The sequence below is a fragment of the Microtus pennsylvanicus genome, chromosome X (genome assembly GCF_037038515.1).
Source record: "Microtus pennsylvanicus isolate mMicPen1 chromosome X, mMicPen1.hap1, whole genome shotgun sequence".
Lineage (NCBI taxonomy): Eukaryota > Metazoa > Chordata > Mammalia > Rodentia > Cricetidae > Microtus > Microtus pennsylvanicus.
The window spans coordinates 122,092,094-122,113,894 of NC_134601.1; the positions used below are offsets into that span (position 1 = coordinate 122,092,094).

General features: G+C 39.9%; 2 protein-coding genes across 12 annotated transcripts in view; one reads left to right on the forward strand and one right to left on the reverse strand.

Annotated features, from left to right (window-relative positions):
* Window positions 1–5,650, forward strand: part of Gpm6b (glycoprotein M6B) — a 152,069-nt gene extending 146,419 nt beyond the window's left edge. For 3 of the 6 annotated variants that reach the window (XM_075958256.1, XM_075958255.1, XM_075958253.1), the window contains 2 exons: window positions 593–658; window positions 2,063–5,650. In XM_075958256.1, the coding sequence (XP_075814371.1) occupies window positions 593–658; window positions 2,063–2,143 (147 nt within the window). In that variant the 3' untranslated portion in view covers window positions 2,144–5,650. The remainder of the gene's footprint in view (window positions 1–592; window positions 659–2,062) is intronic. The other 3 variants (XM_075958257.1, XM_075958254.1, XM_075958252.1) reach the window with 1 other exon arrangement.
* A 2,021-nt stretch (window positions 5,651–7,671) lies between these two features.
* Ofd1 (OFD1 centriole and centriolar satellite protein) overlaps window positions 7,672–21,801 on the reverse strand; it is a 44,325-nt gene continuing 30,195 nt past the window's right edge. For all 6 annotated transcript variants that reach the window (XM_075958249.1, XM_075958246.1, XM_075958250.1 and 3 more), the window contains 9 exons: window positions 21,145–21,256; window positions 18,675–19,286; window positions 17,854–18,028; window positions 15,770–15,870; window positions 13,851–13,964; window positions 9,995–10,152; window positions 9,231–9,383; window positions 8,634–8,701; window positions 7,672–7,796 (listed from right to left, as the gene is read on the reverse strand). In XM_075958249.1, coding sequence (XP_075814364.1) covers window positions 7,754–7,796; window positions 8,634–8,701; window positions 9,231–9,383; window positions 9,995–10,152; window positions 13,851–13,964; window positions 15,770–15,870; window positions 17,854–18,028; window positions 18,675–19,286; window positions 21,145–21,256 — 1,536 coding nt within the window. In that variant the 3' untranslated portion in view covers window positions 7,672–7,753. The remainder of the gene's footprint in view (window positions 7,797–8,633; window positions 8,702–9,230; window positions 9,384–9,994; window positions 10,153–13,850; window positions 13,965–15,769; window positions 15,871–17,853; window positions 18,029–18,674; window positions 19,287–21,144; window positions 21,257–21,801) is intronic.

A 21,801-nucleotide genomic window follows, 5' to 3' on the forward strand; every position in this document is an offset into this window, starting at 1 on the left:
TTTAGTAAGAGAACAGAGCTAATCATTTCTATTTCCAGAACAACTTGTTCTGAGGCCCTTCTTTCTTCATTTTAGTCCTTATTTTGCAACATACCCTAACACTCTGAAATCAAACTTTCTTTAACACTATTTGTTAGCTGTGGGCTTACAACTGGTTATGAAACAAAAATCTTCAATGCACTGGTGAAGTGTATATATCTAAGAAAACATTGACATCTGTTTGGAAAGCACCATGTTAGAGAAACAACTGGCCTCTACCCTATCTGACTTGTCCATTTGTATAGCCATAGCATGCATTGTTGGCTCAGAGCAGAGCCTCCTAACCTTGGCTGTGCATTGCAGTCATTAAGTAACCACACTCTATCCATAGTTGAGGCCCAGACCTTCGCTATTCCAATGTGATTGATCTGGGGTGCAGCCTGAGAATCAGAAAGGCTTGAAGCTCCCACAGTGATTATAAATGAGCCAGGGCTCCAAGGACATTTGAGCCTATACCCAGGCTAGCAGCCAAGAGCTGTGAAAGAGAGGAAAGCAGCATGTAAGGCCCTTCAGTCCACACAAAATGTTCATGGTGTACCCTATTCTTTCCTAGTTCTACATGTCCTATCACCTGTTCATTGTGGCTTGTGCTGGAGCTGGTGCCACCGTCATTGCCCTGGTGAGTAACTATCCCAGAACTACCCTAGTGGAGCACTCCACCCCCTGCCTCCAAACCAGATTTCCCTTTCAGCTTTTACCAGGAGAAGCAGCAAAGGATCCGTGTGTTCAGCTGTGGCTAACTGTTCCCTCTTTAAACTTACCCAGTGTCTAGTTCGCAGGAAGTAGCTGCCTTGGCACCAACTGATGCAATTTGAACACTGGAAAGAAGAGGGTACCAACACCTGCTGACTAGGCATAGCCTTATGGCATTTAGCAATTATTCCGTGGCTTCATTCATGGACAGAGACTCACGTGAGGCACTGCCCATTTCTTGGCAAAGAAATCTGGAGTTCTAAATAGAAATATAATATACATATATAAGTGATCTCCTTATGTGCAGAAACAATATTCTAAAAAGTCAATTCAAATGCTAAATTGTATATATTGAACACAGCATGTTGGGGAAATACAGAGTAGCCTCTGGATCACATTATTCCATGTAGATTTCAGTGTAAGACACCTTAGTTAACTCATTACTACTGAGTTCACGGCCAGCATTACTATCATGCATGCCTGGATAAAGGTTCTGTCACACACATTATCTCTGGATGGCACTAGCACACCTTTCTTAGGAGCTATTTTAGCAGAACTGGCACCAAATAGTATGCTTGTTTACAGTGTGAGCACAGAGAAAAGACAAGGAAGCCTCACCTCAGTAGACTTCAGCTAGAACCGTGCACATCAGAGGACTCAAATCTTAGCTGCTCTGCACATGGCCAGTCATGGGGGATGAATACTGTTTTGGGGGTTACATATTATACCATGTAGGTGAACTTGGAATCTGCACATAATGAGAATCAACTTACAAGTAAACGGGCTTTCATGCAAGTATGTGTATAACTGGTGGTGGTGGTGGGCTTGGTTTTATGACTTGTAGAAAAGTAATTTAAGATCGGGAGAGCAAGATTTCAGCCTCTTGAGGATGGCTCATCCCCAGTTTTCCTAACCATTAAGTCATTCCTTCCCATGAAATCACCATGGTGACCTGTTCTCTTCGCTGAGCAACAGGCAGGAAAAAGACTAATTGCTGCTGAGCAGGCAGTTTGGGAAAGATGAGAAGAAATAGGGCAGTGAACTTCATCTCTCATACTGCTGACCCAGCTCTCTATCTTGTTAGTCTTGAAACACATCCAAAGCTTTTTAATAAGCTTACTGAGGGCAGAGCCAAGGACTTACATTATGTATGTGTGATCAGAAAAAAAAGTCATGCGCAAGATGAGAAAAACCATCTGCTTTGATTAGAAGGTGGGGAGAAGGCCCTTTGCTTGTGAGCTGGCACGCAGGCCTGCCCCAGTTTAGAGGTGTCGCGCCATCAGCCCCCACTGCCTGTATCTTACTGTCCTGTTTTGTTCTTTTCCACCAGCTGATCTACATGATGGCTACTACATATAACTTTGCGGTTTTGAAGTTTAAGAGTCGGGAAGATTGCTGCACTAAGTTCTAAATTACATAAGGCTGATAAGGAGCATTAGAGAGCTCGCTCGGCTCTATAGCGTGAATATCACTGACCCTCCAGACTAAAGCAGAGTCTAGCTTTCTGCAGTTTGGCTACAGTAACTTGTAAATAGCTTCAGTTAACTCACTTTGCATGGTAGACTAAATAATATGACTTACTGTACGTGGATGACAAAAGAATGGGGTCTAGTTCCACAGTTTGAAAAGGATTGTAATTTACTGACACTGGTGAGCATCCTTTGAAAAATAATTTTCTTGAACTTAAACTTGGAGCAGTATCTCTAAATGAAGTATTAACACCGTGAAATACCTGCATTTTCCATTATTCTCGCTTGCTTGATAACCAGCCTTAATGACGGAAAGAAAACAAGTGCTGAAGATGGAAGTTATAACCTAAATTTCATTTTGCCATACTCTTTTCTAGAAAATATTTTCCAAGTATATTTTAAACTCCATTTAAGAGGTTTTTATATCCACGGTTCATTCATACCAAATAAATGCCCTTTCAAGTAGGCCATATAAATTTGAAGAAGGGTGTCACCCATTTGATTTTTCTAAAAAATGATTACATATTTTTGGTATAATAGTCACTTCTTCAGAACCCACAAAACTAGTAATTTCAAATTGTCTTGGTGAATAGTGACTGTTCCCTCATAACTAGGTTCTTACGTGGCATGTAGGATTTTAATGGGAAGAGAAGTTGGGTCCAGATCTGAAGGTCTCATCTATGTTGAGAAGAAAGTATGATATGAGAAGAAAGTATGGCATTTAAGGAAACTGAGCTGTGTAGATTTATGTTTCAGGCAATAGGAAAATACACAGGAAGGATGTGTCTTGTCACATAAACTGTAAAGAATGACAAGGACTTTTATGTGAAATGAACTTAGAGGAAATGAAGTAATGGCAGTTATAAAAGGAAGAATATGGGTTTCACTGCGAAAATGTGTAAACATATAGACTGCATACTTTCAAGTTTGGTTTTAACATTTAATTTTTCCATGTTAAATATATAGTTCTATAATTATTTACTCAAAATAAACATTTTTCCCACTTGTAGGCCTTTGGAGGATTTTTTTTACCCACAGATAAGCCTTTATCTTACATTTTTAACCTAAAAAGCAATGTTTCTGAACCTCTACATTTGTCTTTAAAATTACTCTCAAAGTGGTGAAGAGCACTGCCATGTACTTCATTTTCACTTCCTAACAATAACTCCGGCTATTTTATTCCCAAGTTTACTATATTTGCATACTAACTTTTCTTCAGCCTCTTAGTGTGAAGCCAACTAGTAGAGCACCCTGTGCGTCTGCCGCCCTGCTAGCAGGAGAGCATTACTAGTGAATAACCCTCGCCCCGCTCCAGCTGACCCGTCTAATCTGACTACCAGCTCGCTTTGCCTTCTCACATGCTCACTAGCCACCATGCTCACCCTTCTTTTCCAGATCCACTTCCTCATGATACTGTCTTCTAACTGGGCTTACTTAAAGGATGCAAGCAAAATGCAGGCTTACCAGGATATCAAAGCAAAGGAAGAACAGGAACTGCAAGATATCCAGTCTCGATCAAAAGAACAACTCAATTCTTACACTTAAAAGCGTTTGCCAGAGTGTATCAGCCGACGAATTTACAGCTCTGACAAATCATCAGACAGCTGCTCTGCAGTACAGATGTGTATCCCACCAAACAAATGTAGACATACCAACATTTCACTGTCTGTCTCAAGCTGCTGGGGTGGATCTCTAGGAAAACCTTCCAGTGGGTAAATCATTTTCTTTAGAACAAATATTGGAGGTTTCATGTTAGCCATTTTAAAAGGCAACACTTTTGAAAGAAAGACCGTTCATCCTTTGGAAAGTCGTGGCATGTGCACATGACTGCTAGAGCAGTTCTAACACAGGCTTACATCATGCTTCTTGATGCGGACCTGTGGCATGCCAGTATCAAAGGATGTGACTCTAGATTTTCATATGCCACCTGTCCTCAAGCGTTATCAAAATAGAATTGGTGTGAAGTTCATTTCTGATAGCTGGCCTTTATTAACCTTTGATAATGTCATTCCTTCAAACCTGTAAAAATTAGCATCCCCAATGTCTCACTCATTCATTTCCCACGCCATTCAGAAATCTTAGTAATGCTAAAATGAGCTGCAATTATGCTAAATTTATCAGTGCAGAAGCTGGATTCTGACTCGAGCTCTGCAAAGTCAGCTTTATAGTAGCTCACATCGTAACAAAATGATAGTGACGATTCGGTGATCACCATTCTTGTTTGGAAATAAATGTCAGCTCTGCCTTAATATTTGCTTTAAATTTTTAAGAATTTATACTGTAAGCAGAGACCCAAAATCCCTTCATAAAATTCTCTTCCATGAATATTTTTCTTAAGAAGTGTTACCTTGTTAAAATGACCACCATTCTAAACCATTTTTAAGTGGTCTGGATAGTGAGTTTACAGTTTCATACCAACTATCTAAAACCTAACTGCAAATTGACCACAGACCTCCTACTTTTATAGACTTTAATACATAAGTAATTTAAATTAGGATTGGTATTTGTTTTCTTATCTAAATCTTAATTTCCTGGAATAATAATGTTTGATGTTCAGCAAGAAAACTGCTTGAGTTTAAGCCATTTTCAAAAGAAACTTGCCTTCTAACTCATTGTGTTCCAGAATATTAAGTGACTAATAGGCACTGGGTATTAGTGATGGTAAGTTTTGTGTTGTTCTTTCTGGAATGATCCATACATATAACTGTGGGGTGCATCAGTGCTTTTCAAAGGGGCTGCATACTATAGGGTTAACTATGTATATTCATGTTAAGAGTTACCTTGTGGTTAGGCTGTTTCCTGGATTTTAAAATATATACATGTGCAGAAATGTATTCAAATGAAAGGAAGCATACCTTTATCAAGATGCTATTAAAATCGAACATCAACTATCGTACTTCATTTGGATTTTTTTCTTTTGGTCAATGCCGAAAAAACGCCTATTTGGGTTCTTTTTAATTGGGAGACGCCCTCTTCTGTGTAGAACAGTTGTTCCAAGATAGCTTAGTGTTTTGTTTTCCTGTTGCATGACAGAGTTCATATTTTTTTCCAGCAGTGGAGGTGCTGTTAGAGTCCAGTGTTCTAGAAGAGGCAGTGTCTAAAGCCTAATTTTACTTTTCTAATTCTGGTAGCTATTGCCAGGAATTTATGAACGTTTTGTTGAAGTAGTCTAATATTTTTTATGTAAAGAGCATTAAATTTTGCTATGTATAAATTTTTGTAACCTAACAGTGAATCAATATTTTCTATCAGTGCCAAGGGCTTCCTGTAGTTCTATTCAAGTGTTACAATAAATATTTGTAGATAATAGTCAATACTTGTGTATGCTTATTTTAAAGATCTATTTAGGTGGAAATAGTTGTGGATGTACTAAAGAGTAATGAAATAAAATTATAGCTTCATTTGCTTGCCGTTTTACCATACATAAATCCTATCTTTCTCTGTTCGCAGTATGGTGTCATTTTTAAATAATATACATCAAGATTTCACACGGGAGAATGCTATGGGTTTTATTTTGCACACACATACAAATCTGATTTTAGCCAGAACAATTTGAGAAATATTGTAACCTACTGAGCCCTATTTTATATAAAATGCTACTAGTGGCACTTAAGAGGTCTGTGAAAGGCACAGGATTTTCATTACTAGTTTCTCCAATAAAAAGCCATCCGCCTATAGGATTAACACATGGCTTAATCTTCGGCAAAGTAGAAATAATGGGGGAACCTTAGTAAAGGTCTATTTGCTGGTGACTCATTTTCAATCCCAAAGTCTAGGGGGAAAGGATCTATTTGGGAATAGAATAACAACTCATTCTAACAGTTATTCTTTGAAGCAGCACTACAGTTGTTACTTGAAATTTCATTCTATAATTTGAAAGATGACTGTCAGTATGATTATGCATTTTGATTGTCTACACCTGACCTTTCTTAGTGAGACCCAACCTTTGGCAGTATGGACACAATAACATCTCTATATGAGGTGTTGATTCTGGATCACTGCCATTCATTCGTAGTGTAGAACAATCAGGAGCCCAAATGCAATGAAATTTGTCTCACTTAATACTTTCTGCTTAGCTTGCATTTTGTGCCATTGGATAAGCCACAGGAACCTCCTGAATAAACTCTAATGGTTTAGCAAAATCACAAGCAGTCTTAATTGACAGTAATTCCAGACAAACATAGGAACCTCCAGAAGGCACAGGTTTTTTCCAATTACCTCTTGTAAAACATTTTACAAGATAAAAATGAGCCAGGCGGTGGCATACACCTTTAATTTCAGCTCTCAGAAGAGGCAAGCAGATCTGAGTTCAAGGCCAGCGTGGTCTACAGAGTGAGTTCCAGAACAGCCAGGGCAGTTACACAGAGAAGGCCTGTCTTGGGGAAAAAAATAAAGTAAAAGTTACAGGGGAAGCCTACATACTTAAAAAATCAGTAAGTCCACTCATTATAAGTAAGGATCAAGGATATTACAGTAAAGATGATGGCTTACTCCTACTACAAAATATCTTAGACCAGGTAACTTATAAAGAAGGAAATTTGGTCGTTTTGTTTTTTGTTTTGAGACAAGGTTTCTCTGTGTGGCTCTGGTTGTCCTGGAACTTACTATGAAGACAACGCTGGCCTCAAACTTAGATCTGCCCGCCTCTGCCTCCCAAGTGCTGAGATTAAAGATATGCACCACTACCACCCAGCTAAGTTTGGGGTCTTTTTTGTTTTGCTTTACAGTTCTGGAGATTTGAGAAGCTGAATAACAAAATGCTGGCAATTTCAGTGGGTCAGGCCTTGGCTTATATACAGCGATCAAGTTCTTGGTACATCTGGAAGGGACAGCTGCTGTCTCCCCAAAATCTGAGAGGCAAATGGGCCTACAGTGAGGTCATTTATTCTATTTAAGAGGGTTCTGGTTTCATGCCTTGATCATCTCCTAGAAGCCCTCCTCCTAATACTATCACACTAAGGTTTAAGTTCCAACATATGAATATCAGAAGTCCTACACATTTAACCACAACAGATGGCAAAATATTACTTATAGACATTACGATGGAAAAAAAATTGTGTTCATGTCTAGGGAGAAAACTCTGCTGGATGGAAGACTTCCTGTTTTACACATCAGAGCCAAAGTACAGAGCATGAGGCACTCAATTTAAACTTAGCAAAGGCAGGCCTGGGGGCAGACAAGCTAAGTTTTCAAATAGGTGGAATAGGTGTAACTTAAGACAAAACCAGAGAGGGGAGTGTCATTTTAGTGTAATGAATAAATTCCATAGCTAAAGAAAGGAATGTGAATGCGCTGCGTGCCTTGAAAGGGAGGCAGAGGCAGATGAATCTGTGTGAGTTCAATGCCAGCCAGGGCTTCAGACTTGTCTCAAAACATAAAAAGGGTGGTGGAAGGGTTCAACTGTTACTGTTGTTTCATACATTATGGTACCAAATTAAAACCACGTTAAAAAAATCACTACACACAAATATTTTATTGACAATTTTAATTACAGAAAAATAAGAATACTATTACATGACTTCTTGTATGTAAAAGCTAGACAGCTAATGTGATTACCAGACGTCATCTTGTTCTTCATGAGAAAAGTCTCGAGAACTAAAAAGAAAAATCAGATATTTAAAAAATTCATTCCAACTTCTAGATCAGTTATTTTCAACCTGTGGGTCATTATGGGGAAAATGTGTGGTGGGGGGAGTTGGTGTCAAATGATCCCTTCACAGGAGATGCCTAAGACTAGCAGAAAACACAGGTACCTACATTACAATTTATAACCGTAGCAAATTAGTTATGAAGTAGTAACAAAAATAATTTTATGATTGGCAATCAGCACAACATGAGGAATAAAAAAAGATGGCAGCATTAGGAAGGTTGAGCATCACTGTTCTAGACCATCACAATGTTCGTACTGTCGTACTGTAGGATTGTATCAGGGCCAATTTCAAAGAAAATCACAATGTACTTTTAAAAGCCAGTGTTGTTTTCATTGTGTTTTTTCAATGCCGGGTGTCATGCATCCCTGGCTGGTCCCAAACTACATAACCAAAACTGACCTTAAATTTCTATTTCTCTCACTTCCACCTCTGGGTGTTGGAATTATAGGCATGCAGCACCACACCTTCTTTAAGAGGTGTTGGAGATTGAACCCAGGGATCCCCGCATTCTAGCTAAACACTACTAAACTGAGCTAAATCTCCATCCCTTTTAAATTAGTTATTTGAGAGACTCACTATGTAGCTCAAGTAACTTCAAACTCTTGATCTTCCTGCCTCAGTCTCCTGAATGCTGCGTACACTACTATGCCCAACTTTCAAAAGTCAGTTATTTTTACTGATTCAGTAATTTAAGGCAAGCCCAACTACCTGATCATTTTTAGCTGACAAAATGAGCAATAATGGTTGGCCTGAAGGACATAATGTTTGAGGGAAATCATACCTTTCATCCTTGTCACTAGGTGCCATCGTGTCCACTAGTGAGTATTCTATGGCTGATTTTTTTGAGCTCTTCCACAGGATGGGGAAAGAAGAATTTTGAAACAAGTTAAATGTCATGAAACAGAGGCTTTTACACCTGATCTTAGCAGAAACCCAAGAATTGGTACACTTTGATTTCTCCAATTATTCTGGAAATACATATAAGAGCCTAATAAAAGGCCTTTTTAAAGTCAAATTTAGCAAGCACATCAAAATAATCTAATGCATGCATTTTCAATACTCATAATTCAGATGGAATAATTTTTCACAATTCATAACTCAATGATACATCACTACTGCTTGTTTTCAAATAAGACATCCCAACTGATACAAAATGACAAATCAGAATCTTTTCAATGTTTTACCTAAACCAAAACCAAAATTTTGTCAACAGTGTAATATATATTTAAAGATTCATGGTTCCATTTCAAATATTCAATTTTTAGCCTTTAATCTTTTGTCTTCAACAGAGAACACATGTTCCAAGGTGTTAGACTAAGCCTCCCCAGTGACTACCCTCTGTTCTGCCACCCCACATTACTATCCATAGCACAGGCACCTTATCTGCATTTGATTGCTCCTGTCTCTGCTGGATGATTTTCATGTATTTCTCTAAAGGATTTTCACCAGGAGCTGATTTGTCTTTCTGTTCTTGAACACTTTTTTCTAATTCTTCTTCTATTTCAACCTTCAGTGATTCTTCAATCATCCTCTGGAAACAGGCCAGTGCCAAAATAAGAAATACATGAACATGTTTTAAAAGCTTCTCAGTGTCTACAAATCATAGTAATACGATCCTTATCCTGGAAGTACAACTTGCATACCAGAGAAATATGTATGTATGTGTATTTAAATGGAAGTCACTGCTACCATCAGACAAATTTATCATTTCAAGGAAGGAAGGGTAGCCAAGAAACATTTCTAAGGCATGTTAAGTGGCCAAAGTAATCCATCTGCCTAGCACTAAAATCAGAACATGGAAGGCAAGGAGAGAGGTAGACAAATAAGATGTGTGTGAATAGAAGTCACTGAAGACTGACTAGAGGCACCTCCTTGCCTTAGCTCTTCCAGGCTGGATAGCTGGCTCTGTTGGAATGTGTATACAGGGGGAAGTTACACAATAGATGAGAGTGCATGTGAGCGACTTTTCAAAACTCAGATGCTCAGAAGGCAAGCACAACAAGGAGAGGAGAGGGAATGCCTTTCAAGTTATCTGCTGCTTCTTTAACCTCACAGCACTACTGGCTCAATCCCTGAGCTCAACGTACTTGCTGAAGGTGTACACTGGAGAAACTTGTACAGGGATATAAAGTGACACATTACCCGCTCCTGCTCCAGTTTTTCCAGCTCTCTTCTTTCCCTCTCTAGAGCTTCTTGCCGTTCATACTGCCTTTGTTCTTCTCTCTGCCTCCGTTCTTTCATGTGCAGTTCCCATAGCTGTTGTTCTCCTTCTTGTTCACTAGTTTGGCTCTGACCAGCACCTAACAAAACAAAACAAAACAAAAAAAATGAACTGAGTAGCTGCCAATATGATTTTTCACATTTGGTCTTCTGCAGGCCTGCTTGATTTTCTACTGATTCTGATGACCTATTCTAAGCTGTTGCTCTATTTTATTGTCTTCCATCCCAGACTGACCCATAGCAACATACCCCGACTTTTACTTTCCTGGATATAAACCAGCACGCCACAAACAACCTCAACTGTTCTCCTTCCATCCCATATCCTCTTCACTCATCTCTTCTCTCCCTGCTTCAGCATCTCCATAGCAAATCCTGCATTTCTGCCTTCACATTTGAGTACAATCCTTCCTCTGTCTTCAGAATCATTAGCCCCTATTTCCACAACCATTTAGAAACCCTTTCTCCTTACTCCTAAAAGGATGCTCAAGTCATTCCTGGCCCAAACAGAATAGAACTCCCTCCTCTGCTTCATCCTTGTCACCACTCTAGCTATGTCACTAGTCACATCTCTATGCACTGAACCTGGTCCTTCCTAGGGACCATCTTTTTTCAATTTTTATTGTACAGCTGGTTTTGCTTGCACATGTGTCTGTCTACCATGTGTATGCAATGCCTGAGACGAACAGAAGAGGGTATCAGATTCTCTTGGACTGGAGTTACAGATGGCTATGAGCTGCCATAGAGTTGACGGGAATCAATCCTGGATCTTCTGGAAGAGCTGGCAGTGCTTTTAACGACTGAGCCCATCTCTCCAGCCCCTCCTTAGGGACATCTTAACCCCCAATCATTTTCATGTTTTTCTTCATTCCCAACCATTCTCTCCAGCCTCACAACCATGTTTTTAGTGGACTTTCTGTCACAGGCATAGAGAAATTCCACAACACTAGCCTTCTCCTCCCAAAGTTATACTGGTTTTTTTTTCATCATCTTTGTCTAGATAGGCCACAAACACACACAAGTATAGCGCTAGCAATCCAAGAATCTGAGTCCACACATTCAAGGGAAGGCCAGGCAACATACTTATCCCATGTCCACTGAGCCACCAGGGCTTGTGTGATTGTACAATTCATCTTGCTGCTACAGAGACAGTTCTTCTGTGAGATCTTCCTTACCCTCCAAGTGATACATAAACATGCCAGTGAGTTACTTGCCAGTATCTTATACCTTCTTTCTAGAACATCATGTGTGTTTATTTTCCCCCACTTCTATTTCTTCTGAGTAAGGCCCATTGTCCTAGCTAGAGTTTCTACTGCTGTGAAGAGACACCACAACCACATCAACTCTTACAAAGGAAAAACTTTTAGTTGGGACGGCTTATATTTTTAGAGCTTAGGTCCATTATCATCATGGTAGAACATGGTGGCGTGAAGGCAGACATGGTGCTGGAGAAGGAGCTGAGAGTTCTACATCTTGACCCATAGGCAACAAGAAGTGAACTGTCACACTGGGTGTGGCTTGAGCAAATATGAGACCTCAAAGCCGACCTCCACAGTGACACACTTCCTACAACAAAGCCACACCTCCTAATAGTGCCACTCCCTATGGGCTTAGAGAGGCAATTATATTGTCTGCTCCCTTTCCATCCTTAAGTCTCAATTTCAAAGATGATGATGCTGGCCATTCTTTTAGCTCTGGCCCATGACCTACATTTTTCACTCAAACAATGCCAATCAGTGACAATGTCACAGGTTTACCAGAGGACTTCAGACCCTTATTCCAAATGCTTAGCAGGAATGGAGTTTTGCTGACAAGAGAATGGCAGCACAGATCTATCTATCTATCTATCTGTCTGTCTGTCTGTCTACCTACCTACCTACGTCATAAAATTAAAATAGCAGAGATTCACACTTCCACAGGAACAACTATCCTGTCCCTCCTTGCTGATGGAGGAGAGGTTAGTTCAAATGGTTCTACTTTCCCAAAGGGAATAGCAATAACAAAATAGGACTGTGGCTGAAAGAGAGGAAAAAGAGGAACCAGAAAAGATGAAAAGGGGAAAGGGGAAAGAGAGAGGAAGTGCAGAAACTTCTTTGGGCACAAAAGCCAAGACCAGAGGTATATGCACTAGGTACTTCAAGAACACCACATTTTGACCTTCTTTGTGCCTAGATGAAGAGGCAGAGATGAATATAAGAGAATGTCTCAAGTGATCAACACATACCCATGCTCTTACTAATTATTTAAAAAGCCACCAATGTGGTCTTCTATACATCTCAAGGCAGCTACTCACTGATTCCCTTTAGTTATTATTTTGGTTCCTTTCCTCAGTTCTGTAAACATGGCTGCTGTACCTTCTGTGCGTCCTATCAAGGGCATGTGTGATGGCCTGCTGGAGTCCTTCACTGCACCCATCCCCTTTTTTCCCAGAGTCTCCATGAAGGCAGGAGCTTGGTTTGGCTCACTGATTGTATCCTGCCCCTAGGCAAGTGCCCAACAGAGAGAAGGTGCTTGGTTGAGTTTAGTTAAATGAATTACTTTCCAAAGCACACTTACTCGGCAGTGAGTATAATCAAAATCACTTGCTCCTTTCAATAGTTCCTCATCTTCCTGAGTACTGTGGCTTAAACCAAGAAACTACTATGGAGAGACTGCGTGGGTGGGTGGGTGGGTGGGTGGGAGGTGACGCTGGTGTCACCTGTTTGGACAGCACTAAGAGGCGGCTTTAAGTAAGACATTTCCTTTCAAGTTTGAGGCCAAGAAGAAAAGGCCTGGCTGTTGGGTGGGCTGAAACAAAGCACAAACCTCCTCTCAGTTCTTCTCTCTGCTCCCTCTACCACCTGACAGAGAAGTGGAGAAGCTGAAGAAGAGAAAGAAGCATTGGCCAGGCAGAAGTCTGATGACCAGTGACAATGTAATGATACCAACATTTCTGAAGATTGAAATATAAAGTTTTTCTATCCTAACTTATGACATAGGGGAAGTAAGACACCAAATACTAAAATGTTGTGATTATACTAAAGATATACAATGGTATTTGACCATTAATTCAGGTTTTTACCACAATTTCTATGGATAAGGTTCTTTACGAAACAATTTTGGCAGAAGTCTTAAGGGAAAAGCATAATTGCACTGTTCGACTCTGATGAAGTGAACATTTTTTAAAAAGACTTAATGAGAAGTCTTACTCTCAGGTTTCCTTAGCAGTTTGTACATGGCCACATAGGAAGACTTCCTTCAGAATGTCATTAATAATGATAATACCACAAGCTCAAATCTCTGAATAATGTTTATGAAATTCCTATAGGGCCAGAGAGATGGCTCAGCAAGTAGATGTACTTGCTACCAAATCCAAGTTTGATCAATGACAACTGACTCCCACAAGCTGTCCTTTGACCTCCACAAACAAACGCACAGAAACAAACAAAACCCCAAACAAACAAAGGAACAATTAATGTTCCTGGAGAAATGGCATGGCAATTAAAGTGTTTGCTACTCTTCCAGAGAAACAGCATTTGGGTCCCAGAACCTATCACTAGGTAGCTCACAATTGCCTGTAACTCTAACTCCAAAGAGTCCAATGTCTTCTTCTGGCCTCCCCAGGCACCTGTACTCTCATGAACATATACAGACAAACACCAGTGTACACAATTAATGAAATAAATAAGTAAATGTAATAACAGAAGAGCTTTAGTAATCGGGGAACAATTTACAGAGTACACAAATCAGCGTGCAACATGTGGCTATTGGTTACTGATAGTTTAAGAAAAGAATCACTTACCTGGGCAGTCATATGAAATTGGTCTGGAAGGCACAGTAGCTGCAGCAAGATCTATGCTAGGCATGTCACCAGCAGGGTAGAGTCCTTCTGCTTCAAACTGTTCTGGCTTGGTCCCTGCATTCACATGAGGTGTAACTAATTATGCATGAGTCCTTAGTAACAGCAGAAAGTGAAAGAAGGGCTATGTAGTGCAGGGATGGAGGGTGCTTGAGGGTTGAGGAGTAGTGAAGATAGATCTAACCATGGAACACTAAAGCTGCACTAAAAGCAAATGGGGGCCTTCTCCCACAGGGGTCTTAGTACAACCACTTACAAGATGCTCAACATTCAAAGTTTCTATCTATTTTAAAAATGATATTCAGTTACAAAACTAGATTCATCATTCAACAGAGAATTCATTTGGTTTGCAGATAAAATCCTTTGAATTCAATTGTAATATAATAAATTCAATTTTAATAATTTGAATTCAATATTAATATTTTAAAGACCAAAAGCAGTCAATATCGTGGCACAGATGAAGGAGGGATTCAAAAGCCCCACTACTTAACTGAGGAGCTTTGGTAGCTGAAAGCTACTGGAGTAGGGAAGAGAGGTTTCTTTTTAAGGGAAGAGGCTCCTACTAAGTTGCCCCTGCTCTAGTGGATGACCCTACACCCATGCACATATGGACAACTCTGACTGGACTCACTGGGTTATGAAGCTGGGAGGGAGACATGACAACAGGGAGTCAGGAAGAAGTTTGAGGGGAGTAGGCAGTGGCTATAATCAAAATACATTGTATATACATGTCTGAAATTGTCAAAGAATGAAAAAATTTAATGAATTAACAAAGTCTATTAACTAGAGTTAAAAAATTCACAAAATTTACTAAAGCTTTCTCGTTTAACTATGCAAAATGATTCTTTCAGATTTGAAATGAAACAACAAGCCTAAATGATAGATCATATACAAATGTAAAGAATTCTCAAGCTGGAAAGAGTCTCAGAGGTGAAGGACCCTATACCATCCAAGGCATGGTTATAGCTAGGCCACCACTTTCTTGTCTCTCATTTTAATTTTTGTGTGTGCATGTGGCAGCCAGGTCAATGTTTGGTGTCTTCCTCAATCACTCTCCACCTTACTTTCTGTGAGAGAGTCTATCACTCAACCCTGAAAGGTCAGTGATTTGGCTAGGCTGGCTAGCCAGTGGAGCCCCATGCATCCTGCTGTCTCCAGCTCCCCAGTGCTGGGCCATAGGAGTACACCACTGTGCCCAGCTTTTATGCAGGTGCACTTTACAGACAGAGCCATTGCCCCAACCCCTCATTTGAACATTCTTTCACTTCCATTCTATCAGTATAAGCTAAAGAAAGTATTTCATTCCACAGAAAAGAAAAAGAATGAACAATGAGAAAATTACTTATTTTTTTTTAAATTGAAGTAACCCCAACCTTGAAATATTAAAAATTCACTTTATGGCCTTAGTTTTAACTTGGAAACTATGTTATACCATTTTTTTCCAAAGGAAACTCAAATGCAACCTAAAATTCTTTGTGACAGAAAAATGAATCAAGGCTGGAAAGATTGCTCACCAAGTAAAGATGCTTCCCAATAAGCTTGACTACCTGAGTTCCATGCCTGGGACCTGACAAGAGAACTGACTCCTACAAGCTCTTCTCGGATCTCCACATGTGTCTATAATTCCAGCGTGACTAAAGTGGGATGGAAGACCAAGCCAGGAGACTCTCTCTTAGTTAGCTCACTGGCTGTATAGCTTGCCATACCAATATATAATGATGAATAAAAACACCCTGGCCTTAAACAAGGTGGAAGATAATGTATGACATCTGAAGTTATCCTCTCACCTCCACACAGGTGCCACAGCACATGTATAACCATGCACATACATACACACACAAAACCTAATATTCAAAGCTTACATCTGAAAGGTGGTCCATACTCCTCATTATCTTTCAAAGATTGCTTGTCCACATTTGAAAATTCGCTTTTGTCTTGAGTTTCAGTTTGTCTTTGATAAAAGCTGGATTGGAAAAATAAAATACATGAATATAAAGTGTTAGTAACATAAAAGCCAAGAGAATAGGGTGACAAAAGTTTTTTGGTTGCTGAAAATAATTTACAAAACTTCCAATTTTTTGGGAGGACTGGTTCTCTGTGATAGGCCTAGAACTCACTATGTAGCCCAGACTGACCTCAAACTCATAGTAATTCTCCTGTCTCAGTCTCTTGAATGTTGGGATTATAATAGGGATAAGCAAGCATGCTTTTGAAACTCATTTTTTTATTGACTTATATAGAATGGCTCTACATGCCAGAGAGATGGTTCAGTAGTTGCTTTTCCAGAGGACCTGGGTTCAATTCCCAGCTCCCAAGTGACTTTTCACAATAGCCTGAAACTCCACGTCCAGAGGATCTGACAACCTCTTCTGGACTCTGCAGGCACCAGGTATGCTTATGGTACACAGACATAGAAGGAGACAAAATACCCATACACATTAAAAAATAATAATAAAAAATGGCTCTAGGACCCAGTTGTAGTGGGGTGTGTGTGTGTGTGTGTGTGTGTGTGTGTGTGTGTGTGTGTGTGTGTGTGTGTGGTGGGAGTGAGAATGGCTCCAGAGGACTGAGCTTGCCACCAAGCACTGTTCTTGGCAACTTAATCTATATTTACTCAGCCACGTCCCTTGTTACCACCCCATGCCCTTAAGTAGTCACTGCTCCATTTAACAAAGAATACTGTACTCTCAATACCATTCCTCAGGTAGTTTTCCACTAACCACAAGACATTTTTTCAAAAGACAAATTCCATATGCCATCAGCACAAACCAGCTGAAAATGTAACTCCACGGGCTGGAGAGATGGCTCAGAGGTTAAGAGCATTGCCTGCTCTTCCAAAGGTCCTGAGTTCAATTCCCAGCAACCACATGGTGGCTCACAACCGTCTGTAATGAGGACTGGTACCCTCTTCTGGCCTGCAGGCACACACACAGACAGAACATTGTATACATAATAAATAAATAAAAAAAATGTAACTCCACAAGCCCAACTATGTGTCAAAGTGGGCTGACTTTGTTACTGTAGGTCTCCATGCTCTTTTTGGCTTTCTCATAAAAAAATTCAATACAAGCTGTGCATGGGGACTCAGAAAGGCAGACAGGCTGGAGGAGCACTACAAGTTTGAAGCCAGCCTGGGCAACATAACAAATGAACCTGTCTGAAAAGAAAAAGTACAACATAAAAATATTAAAGAATATAAATGCTCTAGGACCATGATTGGCCCAAATTGCAGTTTTCGAATCTGAACAGGTGGCCATTCCTAAACATCAGGTGCCAAACTGGAGCTCAGAAGTAGGGACTTGGGATCCCCTGCTGTGGTCTTGCCACTGAATCACAGACTCAATGACCCACTGTCCTAGTTCTCAAAAACATGCATGTCTTTCTACTTTGACAATCATACCCTAGAGCCCACTTACTTCAGAAATTATTTTAATGATATACAAACTGAAACCTTGTTTATCTTTAAATGCCAAAACATTTTTTGTTGATATCTGTTTTTGAGATGGTCCTGGCAGTCCTGGAACTTAATATATAAACCAAACTGGCTTTGAACTCAGAGATCTATCTGCCTCTGCCTGACTGCTGGAATTAATGGTGTGTGCCACCATACCCACCCTCAAAACATATTTTTAAATGATATTTTGATATGTGGAAGTTCTCCAGTTTTAAAAAATGAGCCAAATTTATTTACTCTCACAAAGTTTATTTAATTTGTGTATCTTTATGAATTAAATTCATTCACAGACCTATAAATATTTTTATTTATATAATTATTCGCCTTCATAATTCAGATGACTTTTAAAGATCACAAATGATTTTATAATCTAACTGTAAATTCCAGATTGCCACATGATCTTTAATATTGCCTTAAAAGGCCAAAGAAGTGAAAGTCAAAACAGTAGGTCAGGAGCCTAAGTCAAGAAAAGCTGATGAGAAAATAACTTACCAGGCATTTTTCTGTGGAGCGCTGGAGAAAGAAGGATCAGAGAAACTGTGCTTAGATGGAACAGGTGATGGCTGGGCTGTTGTTCTGTCAGGACAAGAACTAGAGGAAGCAACATGTGACCCAGCTGCTCTGTCAAGACAAGGGCTGGAGGAAGCAACATGTAGTCTACCAAGACCTACGAGGTAGAAGGAATTGGGGCAAGTATGTCACAAACTGCATAGCGAGGTATCAAAGTGGTTTTTTGGTTTTGGTTTTGGTTTCTTCAAGACAAGGTTTCTCTGTAGCTTTGGAGCCTGTCCTAGAACTCACTCTTGTAGACCAGGTTGGCCGCGAACTCACAGAGATCCACCTGCCTCTGCCTCCCAAGTGCTGGGATTAAAGGCATGCGCCACCAATGCCCCACTTCAAAGTAAATTTTTAAAAGCTCTATTGAGTTGAAAATAAATCCTATGCCATCGTTGAAAATAGCCAAGCTTGATGTATGAGATCCACAAAGGCAATGATTCAAGATGATTCAAGCACCAAACTCAAACTGTATAAGCAACATGGAACATACAAAACTAATCAGCAAGATAAAGGCCATGTTGTTCCTGCAACACTTCTGTATGCTTTAAAAAAAAAAAAAAAAGCTCTAGACCTTAACACCCTTTGTGCTTCAAGTTCCACACCAACCCCATGACATGGGAAGGCTACCACTGCTAACCACGGTATGGCAAGATGAGAATACCAGCACTGTTGGAGCAGGCTCCTCCAAGCTATCTACTCAGTAAACTGCCTGAGTCTAAAGCATCTATGTCACAACCCTCTGGACAGTGGCTTACCTTCCAGATACATTTCATTATCAAGGCTTCTTCTCGATTTTGGATGGGGTGTAGAGGAGAGGCGTGTGGAGGAAGAGGTCCTGCGATGCCGTGAAGCTACACTGCCCACGAACGCTCTGGACACGTCACTCTTTTCTTCCTTCAGCACGTCCACAAGAGGCTGTTCAGAGACAACTCTGTCCTCTGCAGAAACACATCTGTCCATGGAACTGGAAGCTATGCTTCTGAGAGCTCCTAGTGAGTATACAGATGAAGGACTCTTTGCTGGCTGAGGACTCACAGTAGGATTCCGAGTAACTCTTCGATGGTAATTTCTGAAAGCCTTTTCCAAGCGTTCAGCCTCTTGCTCGAGCTCTCTCACTTTGGCTTTAGTGCTACTGGCTAAGAACTCAAGGTCAGAGTCTGGGGACCCAGCCTCTGTTGCTGTATTTGCATAAGGTAGGACCTTTGACATAACTGCACCTGCCATAACCTTGTTCTGTTCAAGAGGTGCATTCAAGAAATCCCCACTTGTATCCCCATTGTGAGGCGCCATCTTGCCACTCACTAGACCACTCAGGGAATGAAGGGTCAAAGACTGCTTTGGATTTCGGAACACTTCATTCTCTAAGGCTGCAGGTCACAAAAAGAAAATATGAGAAATGAGAAGAAAAAGCTGTGAATAAAATTAAATTATGCTCAAAAATATTTTTAAAGTAGTAAGAACAAGCTTGTACATTAAACAGTTTTTGAAGCCATAGTCATAACTATTAACATTGACTGAAAGCTAACTTCATGTCTCAAGCCTTTATAAACATGATATAATCTCACAATATGTTAAAAATGAGTCTGAAATACCTACATCTAGATGAGAAATAAAAATATATAATTTTCTTGATACAAAGTAGCCAGATCCGAACTGTAGTATATCCATCTACTAAATATTGTTTCATGAATACTCACACATTTGACTACAACATAGTTTCCCCCAAAGCTTAAGTGTCAGATAACCTGGCCACAAATTCTCACTGCTCTCCACTTAGAAAGGGGATAGTCTTCTTGAGATGGGAGCTACATGGTCAACAATTCCTAGAGATGCTGAGATTTTCTAGCATAAATCTTGTACCTATGCTGCCTCTTACCATGCAACACTTCCTTATGATGCTACAAAGACAAGTGTGCAATTGGCTAAGTCCATGTGTGTGGACAGCAGGAGGGCCCTAGTTTCGCTGATCTACTTCCACATTACAAGACTCCTATATTTTCAGTGGCAGACAGTCTGGCAAACAATTGCTAGTGAAAAATGAGAAACTGAAAAAGAGTTTCGAAATGAATAATGAGATAGAAATCAAACCAGTGGTGGTGGAAGGAACAAGGGACTTAATGAGAAACTTGAGTCCAAGCTGGAACTAAGGAAGGCTCAGGTCAAGGAAGGATGAAAAACAAGCTGAATGGGCAACAAATACACACTGGACCCAAAAGCAACAGAAGAAGAAAGCAGGAGAGAGTGAGAAACATCCACAGTAAAGACATAACAAATCACTAGCAGTAAGTAGTGCCTGAGGGGCTTTCATATACCAGCTCATGCCCAATATCCATTCCATCATTCCATCGTTGCTCACTGTGGCCCAGGAGATACCATTATCCCCACTATAAATTAGGAACTTGAGGAAGTTCTAAAGTGTTATGCCCGAGATCAAACAACTTCAACTAAAGACCAAAACAAAAATAGGTCTCCAATTCTGAAAGTAATTCTCTTTGCACCCAGCTATCCTGTTTCTCTTATATATTTACACACAGGTCTACTGAAAACTATATAAAAATATGGGAAAATCTGTTAGCCTTATCAGGGTCACATACACACACAAAAGAAAGAAAACATTGGGGCTGGAGAGATGGCTCAGCAGTTAAGAGCACTGACTGCTCTTCCAGAGGACCCGGGTTCGATTCCCAGCACCCACATGGCAGCTCACAACTGTCTGAAAATGTAGTTCCATGAGATCTGACACCTTCACACCAACGAACATAATAAAATAAAATAAGTAAATTTTAAAAAGTTTAAAAAAATAAAAAAGAAAGAAAGAAAACATTGAGTTGGCGGGGAAATAAAGAGGATTAAGGCTGAAAGGAAGATATACTGACAGAAGGGAGAAACTGGAAAAAGGAGTAGGATGGTTATGATCAAGATACTTTATACAACTATAAAATATTCTAAGCATACTGAAAAAGAGCTGGATGCAGTAGCACACATCTGCATTCTTATTATAACAGCAGGTAGCTCACAGGTTACCTATCCTGGAAGGCAGTGCAACCATCAAAACAAGAGACACATTGCCTCAGCAAGGTAGAAGCAGAGAACCAATTCAGGTAAGTCTTGTGACCTCCACCGGAATGCCACAATATTCTGGTGTTCTATGTGTCTGTTTCTCTCTTTTTATACACATACCCAAACACAATTAATAAGCAATTTATTTTTAAAAGAGTCTCCAACCTGTCTGAGTTTGTTTTAGTTGTGATTTTAAATCAGCAACCTGAATGGTTAACCTTTTAACAGAAGCATCGTAGTCTAATATCTGGGCCTTTAAATGTGTAGAATGTTCAATCTGAAAAAGAGCCAAAGAAATAAATACAAACCAATTACAGTTTGCTTCAGAAAGAAAATTTCTCTTATTGTGCTTCTATTCTTTGTTTTGCCAATTCGAAGAAGCGTTTACACCAAAAACCAATAGGAAGAACTCTATTAAAACAACATCCAAACAAGTTTTGGTTTTTTGAGACAAGGTTTCTCTGTGAAGCCCTAGCTGTCCTAGAATTCACATACACACCTGCCTCTGCCGCCTGAATGCTGGGAGTAAATGTGTGTGCCACCTCCCCCTCCTTCCCTTTTCAATTTAGGTCTAAAAACAGCTAGCTATTCTACTGCACGAAGACAGCAATTACAGAGACACAGTGGATGTGTGTATGCCACAAAGCAGGAATCAAGAAACTCATGGTGGGAATTACCAGGACCTCTGAGAAGTTTACAGCTAGATGAATTTACTTTTCATTCAGTGCTATTATAGGAATATAAAGTCAGAAACATCAGAGAATTTTCTCATATGAGAAAGGCTCCTTTGCAATGTTGGGGGAGAAATTCTTTGTATTCAAA